This window comes from Diabrotica virgifera, chromosome 5 (genome assembly GCF_917563875.1).
Source record: "Diabrotica virgifera virgifera chromosome 5, PGI_DIABVI_V3a".
Lineage (NCBI taxonomy): Eukaryota > Metazoa > Arthropoda > Insecta > Coleoptera > Chrysomelidae > Diabrotica > Diabrotica virgifera.
Window position 1 is genome coordinate 3624582 of NC_065447.1, and position 27237 is coordinate 3651818.

Here is a 27237-nt window from a genome sequence, read left to right on the forward strand (position 1 = left end):
CTAGCATAGGTTTTGGACAGAACGCCCTGGGGCCTGATTCTAATTCATTTCGACACCGCCATGACAGCCGCAGAGTATAGCGATTCTTATTCATTTCGATATTAGTTACAACTGGGGATATTAACCTTATCATGTTGACACTGCTCAGAATTTGGGTTGGCGCTCCGGTTTATTGGAATTTGTTGATAGTCTGGGAAAATTATCGAAAAAATGTCATTTTTGGGAAAAATTATTTACCAGCTATTTTATTGCTAAAATCGAATCTTAAGATTGCATATATTAGTAATGTATGACAAGTCCGCAGAAAGTGTGTTATTTTATTTATAAACAAATCAGCACTCCTAAATATTCTTTTTTTTTTTCAATTAGTGCATGCTCTGTAACTTCTAACATTTTTCCTTTGAGCCAAAAACACTCAAATAAAAATTCACCGTAATTTAGTTCTGCACAAAGTTATTTTTTTTTCGATTTCCTTCAACAAAAATTTTACTCAGAAAATCCGAGGTTTCCCAAAAAATCTGCAATTTTCAATTAAAATTTTAGGGAAGTACCTAATTATTTATCAATAATTAAATAATTGATGACATGAAAGATTTATTATAGTAGATTATATATACAGAGGGGCTAAATTATGGAATAAATTTATTTCTTTAAAACGGACGATTTTGGAGCAAAATCCCGATAGAGGTCGATTTTTATTTTTAAATTACAATTTTTTGGCATATATTTCATACTAGTGACGTCATCCATCTGAGCGTGATGACGTAATCGATAATTTTGTTAATGGGAATAGGGGTCGTGTGGTAGGTCATTTGAAAGGGCGTTCAATTCTCTATTCAGTAATATAAACATTAATATCATTAGGTATTTATACAGGGTTGCCAAAAAATAATTTTTGTTTTAAATTAATTGGCGCAAAAAGAAGAATGTATGTAATTTATTTAACTCAAAATACATTGTACTGTTGTCAGAAAATAAAAAAAAAGTTTATTTCACAAATAAACATTTCTTTTCGCTTAAATTAAATCACAAACAGCCTCCCTCCTACCTACTGGCAGTTTGAACATTTAATTTAAGCTAAAAGCAATGTTTATTTGCAAAATAAACATTTTTTTTTTATTTTCTGACAGCAATAGAATGTATTTTGAGTTAAATAAATTACATACATTCTTCTTTTTGCGTCAATTAATTTAATTCAAAATTTTTTTTGGCCTCCCTGTATAAATAATGATATTAATGTTTATAATAGGGCTTTTCATCGATTGTCATTTGTTTCGAGCTCCTGTCATATGTTAAATAATCTGTGTATAATATTAATATTTACGGATTATACGAAATATGACAGAAGCTCGAAATAAATGACTGTAAATGAAAAGCCCTATACTGAATAGAGAATTGAACGCCTTTGTAAATGAGCTACAACACGAACCCCTATTCCTATTTAAAAAATAATCGATTACGGCATCACGCTCGGATGGATGACGTCACTAGTTTGAAATATATGCCAAAAAAATTTAATTTAAAAATAAAAATAAAGTCAAAAATGAATTTTTTGAAATGTCACTTATAAGTAGTGTTAAATTTGTAAAAATTATTGTAAAAATAGATAAAACACATTAAAAATAATGATAATTATCATAGAAAACGAAGTCCCACCAGAGGAGTCCCATAGGAAACGTTTTGCAATCATTTCTTGAATTTTATGAGAAATTTTCGTAGGTCCGAAAAACAACATGTAATAGTAACTGAATTAGTGAGAAGAGGAGCCCAAATTTCGAGACAGATGAACGAAAAAAACTTTATTTGATTCCTTTTTGTAAATTTTAAAATTAATTAGTGTTGTTTAAGACAATCAAAATTGAACCCTCACGCACAAGTTGTAGGTACGTACAACTTCAGTGAGGAACTGAGTTTATTATTGTATAATTTATTTACTACGAATAAACTCCATTATTATTATTTATTATTATTATTACCTGTTCCGGGATTTTTCTCTAAAATCGTCCATTTTAGAGAAAATGAATTTATTCCATAATTTAGCCGCTCTCTGTATATCAGTAGGAGACCGGCGACAATCTAACCAATAGTTTAGCAATAATTAAAATGTTAATTAAAAAATTTCGGTCGAAATAATAACCAGAAAGATTATGATACACCAGAATAACTAGGATTTTCGTATAAAAAAGCACTATACCTATTCAACGTACCTTACAGGATTGAAATTGGACCATTTGAGCGGTCTCAGGAATGTTTATAAAGAAACATTTTTTTGGCTTATAAACAAATAGAACCCCCCAGAAAATATTAGATTAAATTAAATTAAGTTAACGCTGTTGAAAAGGGCACGGCTTCTGTGCCCTTTTCTAAGAAAAAAAATTGAATTGCGAGGAGTGATTCCAGGTATAACCGGTCAAATGTGACCGGCATTTGCGACAGAGGTATAAACAACAGGATTTTAATCTTTGAACCATTAGATACCCTTTAATTCCGGTCCTCTTTGTACATACAAATTTTCATATCTTCAAGACACTCATAACAAAAAAGATTTATGTCACTGTCACCAAATTATTTAATTATTAATAAATAATTACTTCTCTCAAATTTTAGTTGAAAATTAAAGATTTTGTTTGGAAAACCCGAATTTTCCGAGGAAAATTTCCGTCGAAGGAAATTGGAATAAATTCATTTGTTTATAAACAAAATAGCACACTTTCTGTGGACTTTGCACAGCTATATTACTAATATAGGAAATCTTAAGATTTGATTTCAGCATGTCCAGCAATAAAATAGTTGGTAATAATTTTCCTTTTTTTTTTTACTAATTTTCCCAGATTATTACCTTACATCTTTCATCGAGTTGATGATTCATGTTGTGGACATTCTCAATTATTATATTTCTAATTTAATACTATTCTATCTAATTCCTCAAAACAAGCAAATTCCAATTCAACCCAGCCATATTAATACCTTTTGCTTTAGTTTTCCTTGCAATAAATAAACAAAACACATCTAAACTAAACCTAACCTCGCTTTTGGCCATTCATTCATCTCCGTGTCAAATAATTTCGACATCGAAATTATAATTTCAACCACTTTTTTGGAGTCGCTATTAATTTCGATAGTCGCTATTTCGTGACGTCATTTCGTTAGTTCAACTAAAATCCACAAGGCTCGCACGGTCGCATTTCGACGTCGCCATATTGAAAGCGACTTGTTTAGTGTCGAAATTTGATTTAGAATCTGGGCCCTGTGTTACACATAGCTGTGCAGCTATGTCCCTCTGAGAACATTACTTGCTTCACAAGACCAATAATATTTCCCCGTTGTAAGTTCTATAACCCCACATGAGGCATATTTTCGTTTTTGGACGCAAAAGTTAATTTATTTATTTTGGTTCAATTTGCAACTCAATGAAATAACCTATACCGTACCGAGCTGTACTATCTGACTGTCTTATCGATATGTTTATTCTCAATAAAAACCTTTATTCTTCGCAACAATAACAAGTTTTTTCAAAATAAATAAATATTGCTTTGAAATACATGGTGATTCCATATAAGTTTGGTTTTGTGTAATATCCCGATAGAAAGGGTAGATAAATACAAATATCTAGGAACATTGGTTAGTCAAAACGCAGAACAAACACAAGAGTGAAATTTAATAAAAAAATTTCTTCTTGGTAAAAGGTATATTAGTTTAAAAAGCCCTAAAGGGCACAAGACTAAACACAAGAGATTAAAAGCTGTATAGAAATAGCAAGGGCAAAATTTGTGAAAATAAAACATCTATTATGTAGTAGAGACCTAAGAATGGAATTAAGGATAAGGTTGTTGCGCTGCTATGTTTTTACAACTTTGCTCTACGCGATTTTGCTCTATAGAGATTAAGACATTGGAAGCTTTTGAGCTTTAGTCTTATTGAAGAATATCATGGGTAGACAAAATTAGCAATATTGAAGTCCTTGATAGGGTTAATAAGAGGGAAGAAATTATACAGACCATTAAGAGGCAGAAGCTTGCATATTTTGGTCATATAGTAAGAGGTTCTCTTTATACTGATGCTTTTGATTATATAGAGAGCAAAATAAAAGGTACAAGAGATGTAGGAAGAAGGCGAATCTCCTGGTTACAACTTCTAAGAGAATGGTTTAGTCTGAGCTCTAACCAACTAGGTAATTAGAGCTGCTGTAAGTAAAATAAGAATTGCTATGTTGATATCCATCCTTCGACAGAAGATGGAACCTTAAGAAGAAGAGGACACACATCCAGCATCATTCAATTATATAATAAATACTGCCGATGATAGTTCATCTAGTTCCTCAGAATATTTTGCAGTAAGTTTAGTAGGTAATTGTGGATTAGGCCTACCGGGGAAACCACATAAAAACAACGCACCATTAACTCTACCTCTATGGTAGTGTGATAATAAGTAGCAATGATGAAAGATACTACATCATTCGAAATTTCAGAAACAAAATGGAATATTTGAAAAATGGAAAACTGTAACCCATTTTACTCATTGTATCTGTGTTATTTTTCATAATTCGATATCACTTAGAAGAATCTTTTTTTTTTTCATCGTTTTCAACAAAAAATTTTCTTGTACACATGTTTCGAGGTTTCACATCTCATCAAGAATACTCGTGGTATCTCGAACTGAAATGCTCTTCATCTATATGGCCGTTATAGTAACATACCTTGTCTGTGTACGCTAGTAGCAACCTCTATATGAAGCTCCAGCTTACCCTCTTTTAAGGATAAATTGTAGATGTATTGTCAGAATATAAGGTTATTCCTAACATTGTCCAATAGCTTCCAGTAAGCTTGAAATTGTAATTTACCTAATTCGTCATTGAAGCAAAGTCATCTGACGTCTTGTTGTCATAGAGGTCGGTACTAGCATACTCAGGCACGTTATGTTACTAAAATGGCCACATATGAGTAGATGAAGAGCATTTCACTGAAGTTTGATGTACCACATGTGCTCCAGATGAGGAATTGAAATATTGTGTAAAATTGAAAAACAAAACTTTGACATTATATAATTTTTTTGTAGGAATAATATCTCTGGATTGTAGGCGTGCAGTGTATCTGTCTGGTTTACGTAGCCCATCCTCTACTCATATACTTATGGCGATTTGTTGTGTTCTTAGACCATTTATTGAAGTAAGTGCAAATAATGTCATCCTCATCACTGGTGTTACAGCTCTTTATAAGCCAAAGACTTCTTCAGAACAATCCTCCATTCGCCCCTGTCTCTGGGAAATCTTCTCCATGCTCTAACCCCAATAGATTTTAAATCATTCTCTAAGTTGTCCCTCTTCAGTCAAAAACTTTTCTGACTATGGCATTTTCCTCTTGCCTGATTACATGCCCTATCCATCTAAGGTGTGCTACCTTAATGAATTTTACGTCAGGTTCTCTAAAACTTCTATACAACTCAAAGTTGTAACGCCTGCGCCACAAACCTTGTTCTTTTATCTCTTCATATATTCTTAGGATTTTTCACTCAAAACGTTTCAGCAGTTCTTGGTGCAAATAATTTATTGTACTTTATTTCAAAGATTTTATTTTATGAAATCTTTTACATATGTAATCCATATATGATTGACCATTTGGCTTTGCCAGTGCCGTTCACTTAAAATATATTTTATCTATGTAAGTAAGAAAAAAAACATTATCTATGAAAACATATCAGTCTTTTGTAAGGTCAACTATTTGTAATGTAATCTATACATGTACACATACGTAATCTTACCATGACTGACCATTTGGCTTTGCCAGTGCCATTAACTTAAATATATTTTACCCATGTAAGTAAGTAAAAAAACATTTTCTATGAAAACATATCAGTCTTTTGTAAGGTCAATTATTTGTAATGTAATCTATACATTTATATATGTAATTTAAATCTATACATGACTGGACATTTGGCTTTGCCAGTGCCATTAACTTAAAATATATTTTATCTATGTAAGTAAGAAAAAAAAAACAATCTATGAAAACATATCAGTCTTTTGTAAGGTCAACTATTTGTAATGTAATCTATACATTTAACGTAGAATGAAGTAAACACTTCTGTTGTATATAGGTATATTATAAATTTATTAAAAAATTTTAAAATTCATCCACAAGGGAGTGGTTGTACAAAACGTTTTCGGTCAAACTGACCATCCTGACGTTTTGTACAACCACTCCCTTGTGGATGAATTTTAAAATTTTTTAATAAATTTATAATATACCTATATACAACAGAAGTGTTTACTTCATTCTACGTTGTCTTAACAAAGGTATACAGCCAACTACAGGGTTTACCCTTTTAATGTTCTATACATTTAAATTATATAATCTATACATGACTGGCCATTTGGCTTTGCCAGTGCCATTAATAAAATATATTTTATCCATGTAAGTAAGAAAAAAAAAACATTTTCTATGAAAACATATCAGTCTTTTGTAAGGTCAACTATTTGTAATGTAATCTATACATTTACATATGTAATTTAAATCTATACATGACTGGACATTTGGCTTTGCCAGTGCCATTAACTTAAAATATATTTTATCTATGTAAGTAAGAAAAAAAACATAATCTATGAAAACATATCAGTCTTTTGTAAGGTCAACTATTTGTAATGTAATCTATACATTTAAATTATATAATCTATACATGACTGGCCATTTGGCTTTGCCAGTGCCATTAACTTAAAATATATTTTATCTATGTAAGTAAGAAAAAAAAACAATCTATGAAAACATATCAGTCTTTTGTAAGGTCAACTATTTGTAATGTAATCTATACATTTACATATACAGTCCGTCTAATTTACTTACCGTTGCACGTCATTATCTACATTAGAGATCTAAGTTGACATTGTTGCCCAATTACAAAAAATTTTTGAATTCATTTTAAATCAAATACATCACACAATTTTTGAGGAAGTGGATTATACAGCAAAACAAATTAATATTCAATAATGTAAATAAATAAAAACTTTAGAAATAGAAAACAAGAATTAAGTTATAATTTTATGTTAAAGTACATAATAAAAACAGTAAATATAATTAAACAAATACTTAGTAAAGAATATAAACAAATATGAAGTGTCATCACCGCAACTGTCAAATAAATGTTACCAATTTATGCCAAAATATCACCTTCGTTTGATTATAGTTACAGTGTATTCCAAGCAAATGTGCTTCATAAAAACCCTTTATAATCCATTTATACAAATTAAATGAAACATATTATTGTGTATTTCTTTAATTTAACATTAATAGAAATCTTTAAATATTATTTTTACGCGTATATAATAAATTATGTCTAGTGGCTGTAATGCCAATGTACTCGGCAAAGTGGTTCTAAAAAAGAACACACCTACCGCCTAAATATTTCGTGTTGGTATCATGTGACGTCACGGGCTATGACGTGCAGCGGTAAGTAAATTAGATGAAGTATATGTAATCTTAGCATGACTGGCAATTTGGCATTGCCAGTGCCATTAACTTAAAATATATTTTATCTATGTAAGTAAGAAAAAAAAAACAATCTATGAAAACATATCAGTGTTTTGTAAGGTCAACTATTTGTAATGTAATATGTAATCTATACATTTACATATGTAATCTTAACATGACTGGCCATTTGGCTTTGCCAGTGTCATTAACTTAAAATATATTTTATCTATGTAAGTAAGGAAAAAAAAACATAATCTATGAAAACATATTATTCAATTGTAAGGTCAACTATTGGTATGGTGTTCTCTTTGTCACTTGAAGACCCAGTTGTGGAAGTCATTGATTGAGGAGATGAATTGAGGAGATGAGGAGACCAAGGAGATGATTGAGTTGTGGAAGTCATTGATTGAGGAGATGGAGGAGACTGTTGGACTAATGCATTGTCCAACTTAGCATTAGTTATACAATTCTGAATGTCCTTCTGCAGCAAGTTAGCTGCTGGCTTTGGTAACTGACGGAGTTCACTTGCTACATACATGCCAAAGAGATCATATGGCTTATTCATTGTAGAATTTTTTGAAATAACATTTAACAGCTCGATTGCTTGGGATATCTCCCCTTTGTTGAATTCAGAAATTTCTACATTGTTTGCTAATCTTTCTCTTGTTGAGTTAGATGGCTTTCTAAGTCCAGACGAGTGAGCCATATTTCTTTCAACAGAGTCGACAATGTTCAATGTAGTAAGGTCAATGATGTTGTCGCTCTCTTCATCTTTTTCTGAATGGTTACTTTGGTTTAAGGCCTGGAAAAAAACAAAGCCTAAGCAGCTTTTGCCTAACATTTTTTTTCGTTCAGCTCAGACATTAAGCTGTTTAAAACTCGCATCTGTCAACAAGATGTTGCTGTAGCCTTTATCTTTAATAAGGCTCTAAAACTGTTGACTTGTGGCATGTTTGAGTTAAATGTAAAGGTATGATTCCAAAAACTACTGCAGAGGGCAGTTAAAGTTGTTACCATGACAGACGTCATTACTTTGCACTATTAATTTATATAATTATTATCAACTGACATTCTGTCCGACAGCAGTTGAAGTCAGATGTCGAAATCTGTCTCATACAAATTGATAGTTCAAAGTAGTGACGTTTGTCATGGCGACAACTGCAACTGTTGTCTGCAGTCGTTGTCAGAATCACACTTTTAGCTACCTTACTGTGGGATTAACTACAGTTAGATTACATATTTTACCTAAAAATACTTAACATTTTGATTTGCACTCTGGAAATCTTTGCCAAAAGAAAAAAATTAAGCACAATAATTGAGGGGCTCTGTAGTAAACAATGGCAAGGGACAAATTTTGATTTTTCACGAAATAGTATGTAAAAGATGGCAAGGGACATGGCAAAGCAGAAAATTTTACTTAGTTTATCCTCTTAATAATAGATGGAACCAAATTAATTTCTTAAAATTTGGTAAGGGACATGCATAAGCATGAAAATAATGTTATGTGTCCATATGATAATGCAGGTTGTTCAAATCTAAATGGCTTTTTTGCTGTGACAGTGACAATTCTGAGAGCTACGATGATTGCAACTCAGATAAAGATCCTGAATTTCAAGTATTTAGTGAAGTCAAGTATTACAAGTCAAATTTCTATAAAGAAGACAATTTCTTTATATTCTTAGAATAAATGTTCGCAAGTAAAAAATGGTAATGGATGTACTTAACATTGTTTACATCCATGTTCACTGCATAAAAACTTAACATTTTTTACTTGCAAACATGAAAATAAATTCTCTCCAGCGCTATATTATTATTTTTATTTAAACGTTTTAGAAAACCTGAAAGATGTAAAATCATTTTGGGAATTGATTCCAGCTGTTAACCACAAATGGTATCCAAATTTAAAATAAATTCCTAGTACCTACCAAATTATGTTAAGTCAACACCACTTAACACACATTAAACTATTTCAAAAATTTTAGGTAAACAATGTTAAGTTGTAGTTCATATTTTCATACTTTTTTAATTATTCATTATAAAAAAATATTTTCTTATATTTTTTAATAAAAAATATGAGAATATTTTTTTCAAAATTCAACACTTTAAAACTCAAAACTTCTTTACTGCCCCTTACCATTTTTTACTGCCGGACCCCTCAATTTGTTAACCCATTCGCGGACACAGCTGCATATGCACACATTCATTTCCCTTTGTAGCTGTCTGCATATGCAGTGGTGTATGTGAATGGCAAGCGCGGCTCCTCCTTAGGGTCAATTGGTCAATGACCCCCCTAAAATAATCTCATAAAAATACCAATTTTATTAAAAATATCTTTTATCTAAAACTTCACTCTGAAATATAAAATTCTCTCTCAGCAGTCTGCATTGGCAAAACAAATATAATAGATATAATAACGTCGCGCCTCGCGCTATACACAAGCCCGTGGCTGGGCCGTATTTTAAATTGTCTATATACAGTTCTTATGGCTTATGGACAAATGCATGTAAAATAGAAAAGAGACGGCAGATAGCAATTTCGTGGGCGAGAGTGGGAGTGACCTTTCCGTCGTATACCTCTAGTAGAGTCGACGGCCTCACGTTTAGTTAGTTACCGTCTGCTGACCGCACTTCACGGCAGGTCTATATCGATCGCGGCGTATTTGCGTAATTTATTTTGTTTTGTTGGATTTTTTTGTGATTGTAACAAAAACAAGATGAGTGTTGTTGACGAAATAATTGCCTTAAAATCTGCTGGAACACTAAATTATGAACGGCGGCTTGAGAAAAAAGAAAGTGGTCGACCAAAACCAAACATGAATTTAAAACAAACAACAAAGGATAGGGGTAAGGACATTCAAAGATATTTTAAAGAATCAATGTACAATTTGTGTGATTGGATTTGTGGCTGCAGTGTGAGAAATGCATTTTTTTGCTATCCGTGTTTACTGTTTTCGAATGACGCTGTATGGGCGAAAAATGGAGTAACTGACATTAAGCATTTAAAAGTGAAAATTACAAAACATGCCTCTTCAACTACTCATATAAATTCATCAATGAGTTACGCAAGTTTAGGACGTGTTAACATAAGACAGCAACTTGATAGTGTATATCGTAAATCTGTGCATGACTTTAATGAATTGGTATCTAAAAATAGGTATATTTTAAACAAACTAATCGACTGTGTAAAATTTTGTGGAGTTTTCGAAATTGCATTGCGCGGTCATGACGAAAGTGACAGCTCCAATAATCGTGGAATTTTTCTGGGCCTTATCGATTTTGTTTCTGAACTGGATTTAATGTTTAAAGAACACATTGAAAAAAGTACAGTATTTAAAGGAACATCGAAAACAATTCAGAACGATATTTTAGAATCAATGTTAGCCATTGTGCATACTCATATCATGAAGGAGATTGGCCAGACAAATTTTGTGGCCATTCAAGTAGATGAGACCACAGACAGCTCCAATAAAACGCAGATGATTATCATATTGCGATATGTATTAACTGGTATTGTACATGAAAGATTTTGGAAATTTGTTAACCCCCTAGGTACTACAGCACAACATTTAACTAATGTAATATTGGAAGAACTTCAATTATTAAAAATTAATGAAGCACCTGAAAAATTGATTGCCCAAAGTTACGATGGTGCATCAGTCATGAGCGGTAAACTGGGAGGAGTACAAACAAAAATTAAAGAAATATACCCAAATGCACACTTCATTCACTGCTATGCCCATCAATTTAATCTTATCCTCCAAAAAGCGGCGAGTCAACACAAACCGATAAAAATATTTTTTGCAAATTTACACGGATTTTCGTCCTTTTTCGGCCGATCTCCAAAACGTACGATGGTTCTGGATAGAGTGGTTAAAGTAAGGCTACCTAAAGCTGCGCCTACTCGATGGGCTTTCAATACAAAATGTGTTGAAATTGTATACACTTATAAAGATGATTTAAAATCTTGCTTAGAGGAAATTATTGATGAGGAGCAAGATGGTAACAATATAAATCAAGCAACTGGTTTAAAAAGACATTTGGAAGATGAGCATTTTTTATTTTGGTTAAATTTTTTCCATAAAATAATGCCCCATGTTGATATATTGTTTAAACAATTGCAAATGCGAGACATTGATGTTATATCTGTCAAAAATTGTATCCTGTCTTTTAACAACAATATCCAAATAATTAGAAATACTATTTTGGAATCAGAAGTACCAAGCACATCAACAGCAAAAAAAAGAAAAACTACTGCAGAGGATCCAAAGCGACGAACTGCACTTGAAATTTGTGATATTATTATATCTGAAATAAATCACAGGTTTAGTTTCAATGATCATCTCATGATTTCACAGTTATTCTACATAGAGAAATTTGAAGCATACACTACCAACTTTCCGCAAAATATTTTAAAAATGGTGACGGCTAATTATCCCACAGTGAATATTTCCAAACTAAAATCGGAACTTGAAGTCTTATATTGTCGTGAGGATTTTCGCAATAGTGCTGGTGCAGTAGCCATACTTCAGCTTTTTATTAACATGAATTTGTCTGAAACATTTTCTGAAGCAGTGAAGTTATTAAATATTTTGTGCACACTCCCTATGACAACCGTGGAAAGTGAGAGATGTTTTTCTACTTTAAAAAGAGTAAAAACATTCCTGCGTAATACGATGGGACAACCTAGACTTAGTGCCTTGTCTATGCTGAGCATCGAGAAAACGCTTGTCAAGAGCATTCCAAATTTCAATGAGAAGGTCATAGACTATTTTGCAGAACTAAAGGATAGAAGAATTGACTTAAAATATAAAAATATTTAAAGTAAGTTTCGTTTTAATAAATTTACAATTTATTATACTATAAATATTCCTATCTATATATCAGTCAATAACCTGTTCATACCATTTTTCCTATATTTTTTAAAAGATTTACTCTAAAAAAAGACAAATTTAATTTTCGGAAAACTAGGGTAAATAGTATTGAGTTTTATCTAAGTCTGTATTTTTTATCTAAAATATAAATGCTAAAAGATCTTTTAAATACTTTAAAAAATCAACAGTTTGAAGTTTTCAAACCAAAATGACCCCCCTGAAGATTGACCCACGAGCCGCCGCTGGTGAATGGGTTAATAAAGTGTGTACAAATTTTTGTTCTTAATTTCTTTCTTTTCTTTTAACAGCGACTTCTGAAGTGAAAATCGATAAGTTAAGTATTTTTAGGTAAAATATGTAATTGTCATTACAACCTAACTGTGGCCAATCCCACATAAACATATTGTTTATCTTTAATTTTCCACAATATAGGAAATTGGTGGTAAAAACAATGAAATATTACATGTGTTTCACTTCATTTTCACAACAGAATTTAAGTACAACATATAGAGAAGCCATAAATCGTTATCATCATCATTGACTCTAGAACCCATGGTGGGTCTTAACCTGTTCCAGAATCAGCTTCCATTTTTTCCTATGCTTCACATTGATTTTCCAATTTCGTACTCTTAATACTTGTACCTCGTCTACCTAGTCCTTAAATCGTGCTCTAGGCTTGCCTGTTCTCCTCAATCTATCCGATCTTTGGTTATAAATGTGTTTCGATGGCTCCAACTCATTCATTCTCTCTAAGTGGCCTAACCACTGTAGCCTGATTATGTATTTTGACAGAACTACCAACACTAGGCTCACTATAAAGGTGGTAAAATTATAGCCCCTATGCCATAATCAATTTTCCTGCTTGCCTTTATAAATATGTTTGAGGATTTTACGTTCAAAACAGCCAAAACATTCTTCATCACTTTTTGTTACCTTCCACGTTTTTGAGGAGTAAATGAGGATGGGCTTGATTAGAGTTCTGAATATAAATATTTTGAAGCCACAAATAGTTAAGCAAATGTTCACAATAACCACTTTTTACAGTATAATACTTTTATAAGCACCATATTATGCGTATTTACTTTACAAATTGGTATGTTACGTAACACTTAACTGAATACTATTTTTGATTTGACTGAATTATAAGGATTTAACTTAATAATTGAATAATTTATTGTTGAAAGGGGGTTAAGTGCCATTTTCTACTGTTACATAATATATCCACATCATTTCGTATTGAAAGAAAGCAAACACTGATGCACTGCATGGTTTACACACACACCTTATCTTTTAACAGCAGATGTTCATATGTGTTTTCCACATGCCATCTAGATGGCTATTCAGCAAGTAAGAAATTTTGTGTGTATTCAACTACTAGAGTAACTAGAGTATTTACTGACTTGCTGGTTGGTTAACTTATAAACTCACCCCACATACTTGATCCTTAATAAAGAATATTTAAATGTCAGTAAAACCTCCATTTTCGTTAACGAAAACCAAGCAGCTGATTTCGTTAACGAAAAGTAAATTTTTATCACCAAACGGAAACAATTCGATGTTAATTTTTCGACATTGTCAACATTGCTTTCATACAACTAAAGAACGCAATTAAATATACAACACATTACGAAATTACCTAATAGTGTTTTTTAATATTAACTTTGACCAAGAATACTATGTAATTTGATACAAGAAAAATACAAATAACAATGTTATTTTTAACCGAAATTCTTGTTATCCCAAACAACCCCCACCCAATTATTTCGGTTAACGGAGGTTAGGTTTTACTGTATATATGGTTAGGTTTTACTGTATATATTTACCTTGCCAGTTGATTGCAATATAGTGGTCCTGGTTCTCCACTGCCTCTCTCTACTAATAATATCCTTAGTAATATCTACATCTAAATCCAAAATAGCACTAATGTCATATTCCTGGCCAATATCATCGTTTCCTTTAATAGTAGTTCTCTTCTTTGCCAGACGTTTTGCCTTAATAGCGGCAATTTTCTCAACAGACATAGCATCCGAGAGAGATCTAAAAATAAAATAAAGTTGTGATCACTCAACAAATATACCTTACATTACTTTAACTGTTGGCTACGTCAACTGTGTTGTAACGCACTCTGGCAAGGGTCTACTACCGGACATATATGCTTCGTAAAGCACTTAAATTAAATTTATAAATATCTCTAAATGCAGATAGGTGTTAAAATTAAACTCACTTTATATTGTCCACCGTCACTGAAGCTTCCTTCGGCCCATCTAGCTTAGCAGCCAACTTTTCTCTGACTTTCTGTACATGTGTGTCTTCGAACCTCGGCTTTTTAGCCAGACTCTCTGGACCGTCATAATCAGCAGATCTTTTAACTTGCGTGGGTATTTCCAAAGGAGCACTTTTATCAATGGCAGGGCAACTAGCAGTTTCTCCATTTAAATAAGCCAATAGCTCTTTACGATCAGGTCTTCTTACGACAGGTATGGTCTCTGCAGCTGTTTGTCGTACATAGACAGGATGGCTTAATGTAATATTTTTTAAGAAGAACAATAGACATTCTAATGTGTAATATTCCTTCGGTGTTCCATCTTTTCCTGACCTAAAAGTCCACATAAGCAATGTTATATTATTTGAAGTTATTTGAATTCCTGTATGAATATTCAAGCGAAACTATTTAAAAGAAATACTTACCCCCAAATAAGATAGTTGGTCTTAACATTTTTAGGCCAAGAAAACTCTCCAAAGATGATTTGTCCATCTCTTTCGATAATTTCCTTTTTATTTACGTTATATTGACGCAACAAACTTAGTGGATCGGCCATTGTCCTTTATATTTAACACTAATAACAATACTTTATTGAATTAGTTAACGGATTTCTCCTATAAATTTATATACGTCTTTTGCTTAGTGTATTTTAATTTAAACACTACTGCATAGCATATGCAAAAATTGTTCAAACGCCATTTTCATAACTTTCCTTTGAAGCGCAATTGACAACTGACAGCCATGCACAAGTGACAACTGACAGCTATGCACAAGTGACAACTGACGCTGTCAAATTTACGTATCTTCTTTTTTTTCAATTTGGAATAAAAATTAATCATGCAAAATTTCGCGCCAAGGTGTTTTAAATCCATTTATTTGTTTTGAATCCTGAGAAAACTAATAAGTATTTTTGAAAAATTTTAACGCGGAAGTTTAACTAAAACAATCTTCTTTCGGTATCCTCTTCGATTATGGCAACAATAACTTTGTTTACGGCAGCTCGAAACAGATTAGCGGATGTCTCTTGATACCACTCTCGGAGATTTTGGAGCAAGGATGTTCTTCTTCAGCCTGGGCCCTTCTTCCGGTAATCTTGCCTTGTCCTGTATAGAAGGTTATATCCGTCGATCTGATATAGCTTAGCGGGACGAGCGGTGGGCCGGAAAAAGGCTAACGCAGCAGTTTAAAATTCATAGAAATCTGAGGCTTAGGCCCGGTACTTTATTTATTTATTTATTTACGGGTTACCCCAATTTCATAAAAAAATATACATATATAAACAATAAGTAAAAGACTTTTTATGTCTCGATTAACATCCGGTTAGTTAACCGGGACCTCTTTAGGGTCTCTTGCGTTGTAAAAATGCAATTATAATTATTATTATTATTATACTTATTTATAATTATAAGAATACTTGTAATGGCATTTATTACAACGCAAGAGACCCTAAAGAGGTTCCGGTTAACTAACCGGCTGTTAACCAAGACAAAAATACCGGGCCTTACATAGTTGCTTTAAGACATCGTGTTCAATGCTCATTATAAACAGATGATTCAAACGCTCTTAGCCCATCACAGACTAAAGTTGATTTTTAATTAACTTAAATTTTGAGAATGATATATCTCCACAGCAGTTAGTTAGCATCAGAACTAAAATATTAAATATAAACGAAGTGCCACCACAACGTTTGGAAACGCATCATTCACACTATTTTCTTTTAGCAGTCGTTACATTTGAAGTTCTTTACTTATATTTGATGAGCCGATTTCCTCTTTAAATTAATTGAAAAATTCTACAAATTGTACCAGTTCGACACCTAGGTCTTCATTTTGACATAGAGCTACATAAGCTTCAGTGACTGAGCTTCAATTCCATAGAGTTAAATTTTCCAAATAGTGTAAAAATCTAAAATTGGAATTAATGGATTTATATATGCAGAAAGCTTTCTGACTTAAAGAGGAAATGAAGTAATCTATAATAGCGATAAAATTTTTAAGTCCTAAATTTCTCTGATGTTGTCATTTCAGTCTCTGAAATAATTCTTAAAAGAATATAAATTGTTTAACTTATAAGTGCCGCCACTCCTGAATTAAGTTCAATATTTGAATATTGGAGAATAGGACTGTGCTGTTTGTCCTCTCTAAGATTTCATTCCAAAATATTGCAAATATTCCTGTTTCCAGTAAACACATTCGATTATACAAACCACTTGCATCGCTATGAGTTTCAAATGGTTGCTAATCGTCTTCTGAAATTTTGGATAATGCTCCTTTAATCTGACTGTACCCTTTATTAACTAAATAGTGCTTTTACAGCCTCACTTCTAGACGACCATCTAGTGGTATTTACTATTTTAGGAATAATATTTTTGCTACGGTCGGCGTTGTATTTGTATCTAGAGGAAGTGAAAAATACATATACATAGTTCATATAGTTCTTCAAGAAATCAAAAAATGCTATGGCACCAGGACAACACTCAGCTGCAGCTTTTGCAACTAAATTTAGAGAGTGGGCGGCACACAGAATCCACAACGCCAAATATTATACATATTATCGAATTTTAGTCTGAACACCATTGTATTTTCCACTGTAGAACTGTCCCCTGCAGTTTTTCAAATCAATATCATCTCTTTGCAAGAATATCATTAGAGAATTAAATATATCTTCTGCTTTATGACTGATGAAACCCTCCAGCATGAAACCTTCCATGTAACGAAATATCACAGTTAATTGATTGATAAAAATTATTCTATGTAAATAATGTGCTGATTTTTTTAAGTTTGTAGATTTGTTGGAGCCTCCCGAAATGTGGGGGCCCCGGACAGCTGCCCAGCCTGTCCCCTTAAATCCGGCCCTATCTATACGGTTAACACCATACCCCTAGAGATTTTCCAGTAGTCCCCCCCCAATCGACAATAATATAAATACGGATATTGGTATAAATTTATTGAAATTTGCTATAGCTATATTACATATTTACAACTGAACTTTTTATTCTATAATTATAGTAACTCAAATCACTCTAGATGTCCTTTATTAAAACTAAAAAATTATTCTCCACAATAAACTTTAAAAAATCACTTATGACTAGACCTTACCACATTTTTTGTTATAATTAGTACTAAACCATGTGCAACACTATTGTGAAGTATGTATAAAAACCTTTTTAATACTCAGAAACCGGACTGATTTTGGAGATCTTTGCAATGTTTAGCTCTATACATTGTTTTAAAATGTACACAAGTCAATATTTATGAAGAAAACAGTTAAGGGCGTAGGTGCAAAATTTTGGTCAAATGTTATTTAAATGGTTTCATGTTCTTCGAATCCTAAGAAAACTAATAAGTACCTACTTTTGATAAATTTAAACGCAGAATGAAAGATGACAGTATGTATTACCTAGGACCGAAAGTCCCTGAAAACTTCTATGTTTGTTTTAATAAGTTGGAGGGGCGAAAAAAAATAGTGTGATTTTTTATTTCAAATATTTCATTAAAAAAAACTTTTTATTCTAAGGGACTTTCGGCCCTCCGTAATAATGTAATTTTTTAAATTTTAAAAAAATTTTAAAATATTTTTAAATTTTTTAAAAATATTTATTAGTTTTCTCAGTACTCGAAAAAAATTAATGCATTTAAATAGAATTGGACCAAGATTTTGCACCTACCTCCTTAAAAAATTACGTATTCTGCTTTTGACAATTCTAGCATAAAATTTTTATGATTCTGAAGTAACAAACAACAAAAATTTTAGTTTGAAAATGAATAAAAAATAAAAATTTATAAACAACAAAAAAATAAATGACTAAGTTTTCACTCTAATGGCTTATAAAACAACATAATGTTATTCTACATTCCACCAGACTGAAAACAATGGGAACCTTCTCTGGTTACATCTCCGAGGCTTCTACAATTTGCAAGCCATACGGATGCTGAGACTAAGGAAGATGAGGAAATTTTACAATTTATAATTCACGTCCCATCTGCTCAGTGCGGTAAAGTTAGAATGAGAATGGTTCCCTTCATACTCCAATCAGAGTAAACATGTAAACCAAAAATGAATAACCATTTTCAATTTCGTTGCAAAACGAAAATACACCCACACCATATTCTAGTCAAATCAGAGAATGCAGCAAGCGCCTCTACCGGTTTCGAAACTTATTAGTCTCTCATCAGGAGGCACATGCTGCTCTCTTTGATCCAACCAAAACAAGCCCCGGCGTGCAGTCACGGATTGCAATGAACGAAATGGCATAGATGCCCTAGCGGCAACTGTTAGCAAAAAGACTAAGTTTTCACTCTAATGGCATATAAAACAACATAATGCTATTCTACATCCCACCAGAATGAAAACAATGGGAACCTTCTCTGGTTACACCTCCGAGGCTTCTACAATTTGCAAGCCATACGGATGCTGAGACTAAGGAAGATGAGGGAATTTTACAATTTATAATTCACGTCCCATCTCAGCGCTGTAAAGTTCAAAAAAAAATAAATATAAAAACAGGTTAATCAAATATTTAACGTATGGTACGGCTATTAAATAAGGAAACTGATGCTGAAGAGATGCACCTGGGTGAAAAGACATATATATTTTTAGCATGAATGTAGTAACTAGTGATGGGATACTACATATGTATCTTTTTAAAGACCTGGATAAACTAGTCTGGATCACTTAACAGATATGGATCATTGCTGATTGTACTACCGACTTAAAATATACTTCATTGTCATCAGATTACCACCTAGATAGTTTAGTTTAGTCGTGAAGATAAATAAATGTAAGGAGTCAAAATAAAATGTTTTACATTATCAGTTTCGTTATTTAATAATAGCCATACCTCACCATGTTTGAACTTATGCCGCTATAGATCACATTTTTGCAATTGGTACTGCCCCGGTTCTAGTCATATAAGGGGTCCTCAATAGTGCAGCCACTGAAGGTTTTCACCTCCGATTTCGTTGAAACTCCATCGATTTTTATGAAAATTGGTATGTAGTTAGAGGATACCTCAATGAACAAAGGTGACATGATGCCAACTTGCGCTTTTACTCTGGGGGTGGATGCCAGCCCTTCTCGGTGGTGAAAATTATTTCATTAAAAATAATACCATAAATCGATAGAGGGACAAATTCTAAGCAAACTTTATTATATAAAGTTATTAATATAAATCAATACTTTTTGAGTTATTAAAGATCGAAGATTTTATTTTTTCGTAAAAAATGCATGTTTTAAAGCTGTTTTTCACGTATATCTAAAAAATTATGAGTTTCTACAAAAAAGTTATTATTACCAAAATTAAAGATAATAAAAAATTGAATACATTTCTCATTTAAAGAACCACACTAATGCTAATTCAAAGTGAGTTATGGGTATTTGAAGGTATATTTTTTCGACGCAAATCTAAGTATTCAAGCTTAAATAACGGGAAAACGATGCATTTTATAAAATATACCTACTAAACACTTGTCAAAGCACTTATCAGCACCTATCAAATGAGCTCCAGGAGAAGTTAATAGCATCAAAATTAAGCAAGTTATGATGAAAATAAGAGAACCCTTTCGATTTTTTTAGGAAAAAGTGAAAAATGACACATATGCCATTTCCACAAAAATTAAAATTTATAGTAACCCTTACAATAATTTCTTTATATTAGCATAAGTAATGATTTCAACAATTTTGACCGGTTTAGAATGCATATTATTGAAAAAAAGATGTAATTTAAAAAAATCAGAATTTTTAAAATTATCGTAATTTTCACTTTATTTTGATACTCCAAAAATACTCAATATACGTAAAAAATGATTGTGTAACCAAATTTTAGTTTTTCTGTATCAAATATTTTAGCTTTCTTACTATTTCTGTAGGGTAAAAAATAAGAGAGATAGAAACGTTTAAAACTTAAATTTTGCTGCGAGAACCATGTAACCGGGGCTATTTAACCTTTTATTTTTAAAAAAGTAAGAGATTGAAAAAATTAAGTTCAATGTGGTTTAATAGCCCTTAGAAGTATCTTTCAAATGGTTTTTACAAAAACCTGATATCTTAAAAATTAACGGAGTTATTAAAAAAAAACAATAACATTTTTTGGAAAAATTTTTAGAAGATAAATTTTGAAAAAATTTTGGAGCATAAATTTTAATGTTATCAACTCGTTCCGGGTCTCATTTGATAGATGAGACATGTAAGTATTTTGACAAAATGTTTAATAAGCTTATGTTACAAAATGCATAATTTTCCCGTTATTTAAGCTTGAATACTTAGATTTGGGTACTCTAAAATTCTAAATATACTAATAGACTATTTTCTACAGCCGAAAAAAGAAACCACGTATATCAACTGCTCTCTTGATTTAGTGTGAATACCACGGTATATTTATAACCAAGAATTTGGTACTTAATTTGGAGTTTGGAGCGTTTGTTTGAGAGATTCGACTTGCAGAAATGTTTTTTGTGAACATCAAAAGGTAGTCCAGCATATAGGAACATTTTATGAACCTTAAATCAAAAGATTTGTATTGGGAGGAGGTGTGCAATAAGCTATGAAAAATGAAAACCTCGTAAATAATAAGAAACACAGCCTCATTTGAGTTGAAAAACACGTATATCAAGATATACGAGGTTATCATAGTTACTTGGGCAAAGGCTCTATATACTGCAAGGATATTTACATGTTTTTCATAGTTAATATTTGTATTTCCAATTTAATAGCAACATTTAACACTTTTAGCTATGTGCCAATATCAGATATTGGTCTCAAAGTGCTCGAATTAAAAATACGTAACGTAATTTTTGTTTTTAGGTTATAGTATGCAGAAAATCAGTTTTTGCCTCTCCTGTAAAATTGTAATTTAATGAGATACGAGGTTTTCACACTAAGCCATCGATATATTCAATTACCTGTAACTCACTTTTAGTTAACATTAATAGGTTTTTCTAGTAAGGAGTTTATTTCGTTTTTTATTAGCTTCAATTTTGGTAATATGTATTAACTTTTTTGTAAAAACTTATAGTTTTTGAGTTATTTATGAAAAATCGGTTAAAAACATGCATTTTTCTTACGAAAAATTAAAATCTAATTACGAAAAATTAAATTTAATTTAGTAACTTTATATAACAAATTTTGGTTAGAATTTGTCCCTCTATCGAATTATGGGTTATTTTTAATAAAATAATTTTCACCCCAGAGAAGGGGTGGCATCCACCCCCAGGGTAAAAGCGCAAGTTGGCACCATGTCACTTTTGTTCCTTGAGATATTCTCTAATCACTCACCAATTTTCATGCAAATCGATGGAGGTTCAACGAAATCGGAGGTAATAGCTCATATCCACCTTCAGTGACTGCACTACAAGCAAATATTCCCTATCGTTACATACAAACCATTGATTTTGTACTTTATTTATTTATTTATTTTCAACGGGCTGCTGCCCAATAGGATTACATTTACGACCTTTTTTCATTAATTTATCATCTTTTTTCGTCTTCGGGGGTGGTTTAAGAGGATCATGCATCCTTTGCATGTGTCTTGTTAAATTAGCATCAGAAATAAAATGTCCATCACATATATTACAGACTGCTCGATAGTCACTTGGCGGAGTGACTACAGATTTGCCGCAACTCGTAAACTGATGGCATTTTAGAGTAAAATATTGCATACAGGCCTGACATTGATAAGGTTCTTCAAGTGTGTTGACATTAACGTGGTTTTCGAAAATTTCTTTCTTCTTAAATTGCACTTGGCACACCTCACATTGATTTAAAATAGGTTCTATCGACGTTATATGTTTCAAGATGTGTTGCTGCCACGTTTCTTTTTTGTAATAGAACATTAAGCAGTATTGACATTTATATGGACGATTCTTCGGTCTATTCATAGCTGGGTGATTGGAAGTATGTACGCTTAGAGCTTCTGGATTATCGAAAAGTTTAGGGCACTGTAGGCAAGTGTACTTGACACCATCAGGCTGCTTATTAATGCAAGTGAGTCCTTTGTAATGATGATCCAATTGATACTTGTGTCTGAATGGCTTCGTACACAATTTACATTTATATAAAGGAACTGTGTTCATCACAAATTTTTTAGCTTTGCCGTTGTCATCGTCCACGAAATGTGCAAACATAATATGTTCGGCTAGTTGGAATTTCGATCGAAACTTCTTAAGACACATGTCACATTTGAACAGTTGTAAATTTTGTCCTTTTATGAAGTGGCGTGAGTAATGGAATAAATAGGAGATTTGCTCGGCAAATATTTGACCACAGTGGTAGCATGTCACTAGATTTTTACCAAAGTGTTTCTTAAGATGTATTTTTCTTGATAACAAAGTTGGAAACTCTGAAAATAAAAAAGTAGTGTCAGATTTATATTAATCAGTATGATTTTTGAGTGGATGTGACAGATGTTTCGGTGTTTTACTTGCCACCCAGTTAAGGATCAATTTTAAAAAGCTATTTTAGACATGAAATATTAATCCAGAGAAATGAGTTTTTCCTTGTGACCTGACCAGGCAATAACAGTTGTTTGGAGTAGCATGGACCTCTATATCAAGAACTTATATGTTTGCTGTAGTCGATTTTTTGAACATACCTACTTAGTTATTAAAGGGTAGGCACAAAATCTTGGTCCAATGCTATTTAAATGTATTTATTTTTTTCGAATCCTGAGAAAACTAATACCTAAGTGTTTTTGAAAAATTTAAACACAGAATAAAAGATTACATTATTACCGAGGGCCAAAAGTCCCTGGAAACTTTTGTCAATTTTGATAAGTTACAGGGGTAAAAAAAAAAGAGAAAATTGAGTGTGATTTTTAATTTCAAATATTTTATTCAAAAGAAACTTTTTTTATTCAAAGGGACTTTCGACCCTTAGTAATAATGTAATCTTTCATTCTGCATTTAAATTTTTCAAAAATATTTATTAGTTTTCTCAGGATTCGAAAAAAATGAAAACATTTAAATAGCACTGGACCAAGATTTTGCACCTACCCCCTTAAGTGAAACTTCTTGAAATCTTTGATGCTGAATTTTTGTGATATTTTCCCCATTCTCATGAAAAATTAAAGATTTTTGTGCATTTTTAGAAAATTCATTAATTATTTTCAAAAATTCAACTTTTGAAACTATTTTTTTTTATTCCATTTATTAAAATACATAAAAACAATATACAAAAAAAATACATTAAAAAACCAAGAGCCGTAGCTATACTGGTTTTGTGGTAACATAATAAACATAAATATAATAATAACATATTACATAACAAAAAAACTTTTTAGACTATTTTACACTGAAGGGTAATTTTACACTGTATTTTACACTTTTTCCTATATAAATTCATTAAAGCATTGTATTAAATTAAATGATTAAATTATTATAGAATTATATTCAATTAAAGCTATCTGTTGTAGTAGTTAGTAAGAAGTAACTCTTTTAATTCAGTTTAAATCTTTCTAGCCTGCAGTCTTTGATATTTGTGGGTAACTTATTATACAAAATTTTGCAAAATTTTTGCAATAACTAAGCAACCAATTAACAATATCTTTACTAATCCTCGTTTTAAAGGATGTTTTATGATTTTTCAACAAAATTCTGTTACTTCTCCATATAATATATGGGTATTCACCTTTAGTATCTGTTGCAAGATAATTCGGATAGAAGTCTCCAGATTAAGAGACTGGGCCGATAGCAAGCACAAAATAATCTGGGGAATTCCATCCTAATTATCTTCTGATGGATAGTACCTATTTAAAATCAAATAATGATCTTATAGGAAAAGTCAAACAATAAAGGTTGCACGTAATTTTCTGCTTGTTACTATATTTTAACACATTAAGCTCTAGACAAAATATTGAAAAAATGTCTCCCGGGCCAAACAGTAGTTTCGTAAATATGCAGTGGTCCCTAGGGACCTCCATGGCATATGAGGTACTTCCTATATCGCTCCCTAGGGAGATCCGTTGCGCTTAACATGTTAAATTTGAAAAAATATAAAGGGAATAATCAGATCTTTTGACATGCCACTCCTATTACAGGGAGCTTTTTCATTGGCTAGAACTAGTGACGAGTTTATATGACGTCATTGGAGATTGGGCTAACATACAGTAAAACCAATTTGTCTGTAACCGTGAGGAGAAGAGATAACAGATGTTCGTTTATGCGCTGCAGATGACCTTGAGGGTTTTTGTTAACTCTGTTTACCTGTACTTACTGTACAAAAACTTATCAAAGGAATAACTTACTTTTCTTACAAACAGGGCAATAACACAGGTTGTTTCGTTTAGCTTTCTCTTTACCTCTTCTATTTACCATAAGATTTGGAACATGCCTGCTACTACAAGGTTGTAAATAATCTTTTCCATCCTCAAATTCTATTTGTGCTGAAATAAATTCAAACGTGGGATCAATAATAGCTTCTCCTTTGATTTTCTTTAATTCACTATCTGATATATAAAAGCTTTTATCTTCCATTGAGCCAAATTCGTCTATTTCTATGGGTGGTATCTCTAAATCATTGCTGTGCATATAATTTATTTCAAAAGTAGCCTCTTCTTCAATGTTAACAGATGGGACAGCACTCAAAGGGTCTTGTTCCATTTCAAGTGATTTCGAAAATAAAGATTCCATGTGACTTTTTACAGTTGTATTTTGTAGTTTAACAAATTTTCTCCTATAATGTACATTAATCATTAATCAACATTATTTATTTTATAGATGTAATACAAGATCCCTTGAATACATTTTATTTATTTATTATTTATTTTGATAAGTGACATATTGACTCGACAAAACTCTTCTTCTTTCTTGATTTGTTCTTTAGTACACACTTCAAGTGAGGTTTGCTCTTTTCTTTGCTCACATTCTGTAATTTCTACCAAACTTTAATAATTGTTTCCTGTTTTTAAACAAATACTAATACAGCAAGAAATTTAAATTTGTTCAAAATATACGGAATATGGGAATAATATATACACGAGTCATAAAAGTGTTGCCAAAGAAAATAGTTTCAATAAAATGTATGCAACTTATATTACAGCAAAAAAGCAATACATGTCGTCTACTTTTAAAATGAATTTCCGTTAAAGCACCTTGACCAAATCCTTGACCTATTTTATAATTTTCTTTTTGGATTTTTTTTAGTGTTTATAAACAATGTATAAATCATAAATTAATACAAAAATAATTAAAAAAAAACAGGTTATTTACGACAACACACAACAGGTTAGACATTTTATTTTTATATTAAGGTAAGCTTAAAAATTAATAATGTCCCCTAATTTTATTATTTCAAAAATTAGTAATGCTGAATATAAAGAAAAATCACCAGTAAGTATAACATACGGTAAGTTAGAGACCAAATACGGAAAATCTGTTCTAGCATTCTTAGAAAAACAGATTTGTTTTGTGTCTTTTGGTGATGATTTCAATTCTGGTATCAAAGTTTTACAAACCAATTTTCCAACTGCTGACTTTACCTGTGATGATAGTATAGCAACAAGTAAAATACACTATTTTGATCCAAATACCACAGAAGATATTAAACTAATCTTGAAGGGAACAGAATTTGAAATTATGGTTTGGGAATACCTGCTTCAAATTAAGGAGGGCACTACAGTACCATATGAGGAAGTAGCGAAAGGAATCGGCAAACCAACAGCTGTAAGAGCTGTGGCGAATGCAATAGGGAAGAATAATATAGCATTTTTTATTCCGTGCCATAGAGTCATTAGCAAGACTGGAGATCCTGGAAAATATGGATGGGGAAGAGATCGAAAACTGAAAATGTTGGCTGATGAAAACGTTTTTTTCTAATAATCATTCTTGTTACAATTTATATATTTTTTCAGAAATAAATCAATCAACGAAAGTCTGCTTTTATTAATTATTTACAAAGCTCAACAGGTGTTAAAGGCCTAGGGCTAATATACAATTAATATAATACTTATATATTACAAAACTTGTATCAAGTAGATTAAACTTCCTTAATATTCTCCTTCATTCATCCCTATTCTTTGCTGTTTCTTTCCAACTATCAATTCTCTCTTTTCTGACATGGTCCTGTATGCTATCAAACCATTTTTATCTGGTTCATTATTTCCTTCATTTCTAAATGGGGCCCCATCTTAAGATCATCTTTGGCATTCTCTTCCATTTTATTTTCATTACATGCCCCATCCATGTAACTCTCTGTGCCTTTATGAACTGAAGTTTGGTTCACAAGCTACAGTTTCTCTAGCTACCTGTATGTTCATCAAACTCAACCTTCCAGCCCTCCACATATAGCTTTTAGCATTTTCCATTTTCATCTTTCCAATTTCTTAGAATTGGCTTTTTTCATTGCCCATACATCACTGTGGGCCTTATTACTGTTTTATACAGGGTCTAACAAAAATACAGGTCATAAATTAAATCACCTATGCTGGGACCAAAAATAGTTCTAATGAACCTAACTTACCTTAGTACAAATATGCACATAAAGAAAGTTACAGCCCTTTGAAGTTACAAAATGAAAATCTATTTTTTCGAATATATCGAAAACTATTAGAGATTTTTTTATTGAAAATGGACATGTGGCATTCTTATAGCAGGAATATCTTAAAGAAAAATTATAGTGAAATTTGTGCACCCCATAAAAATTTTATGGGGGTTTTG

At 31.8% G+C, this 27237-nt stretch overlaps 3 protein-coding genes across 3 annotated transcripts in view; 1 reads left to right on the forward strand and 2 right to left on the reverse strand.

Moving 5' to 3' along the window:
• LOC114335065 (parafibromin) overlaps window positions 1–15333 on the reverse strand; it is a 37739-nt gene extending 22406 nt beyond the window's left edge. Inside the window, exons 1-3 of the mRNA XM_050651218.1 lie at window positions 15016–15333; window positions 14552–14923; window positions 14151–14364 (exon numbers count right to left, since the gene is read on the reverse strand). Of these exons, the coding sequence (XP_050507175.1) occupies window positions 14151–14364; window positions 14552–14923; window positions 15016–15146 (717 nt within the window). The 5' untranslated portion in view covers window positions 15147–15333. The remainder of the gene's footprint in view (window positions 1–14150; window positions 14365–14551; window positions 14924–15015) is intronic.
• Window positions 15334–17519: 2186 nt separating this feature from the next.
• On the reverse strand, window positions 17520–25366 carry LOC114335062 (zinc finger protein 236-like). The gene is made up of 2 exons (XM_028285217.2): window positions 24828–25366; window positions 17520–22925 (listed from the first exon to the last, which is right to left on the reverse strand). Exons 1-2 carry the CDS (start codon window positions 25273–25275, stop codon window positions 21994–21996), a joined length of 1380 nt encoding a protein of 459 aa, XP_028141018.1. The 5' UTR covers window positions 25276–25366; the 3' UTR covers window positions 17520–21993.
• Window positions 25367–25687: 321 nt separating this feature from the next.
• Window positions 25688–26452, forward strand: LOC114335063 (regulatory protein ada). Its single transcript, XM_028285218.2, has one exon. The coding sequence runs from the start codon at window positions 25852–25854 to the stop codon at window positions 26395–26397; it is 546 nt and encodes a 181-aa protein (XP_028141019.1). The 5' UTR covers window positions 25688–25851; the 3' UTR covers window positions 26398–26452.
• Window positions 26453–27237: the final 785 nt, after the last annotated feature.

Excerpts from the sequence above, each read along its gene's own strand:
- LOC114335063 (XM_028285218.2), top strand. The coding sequence starts at position 25,852 with ATGTCCCCTAATTTTATTATTTCAAAAATTAGTAATGCTGAATATAAA.
- LOC114335062 (XM_028285217.2), bottom strand. The coding sequence starts at position 25,275 with ATGATTAATGTACATTATAGGAGAAAATTTGTTAAACTACAAAATACA. Across the intron at positions 22,926-24,827 it reads TTGCCCTGTTTGTAAGAAAA|AGTTTCCAACTTTGTTATCA; the intron begins GTAAGTTATTCC and ends TTTTATTTTCAG.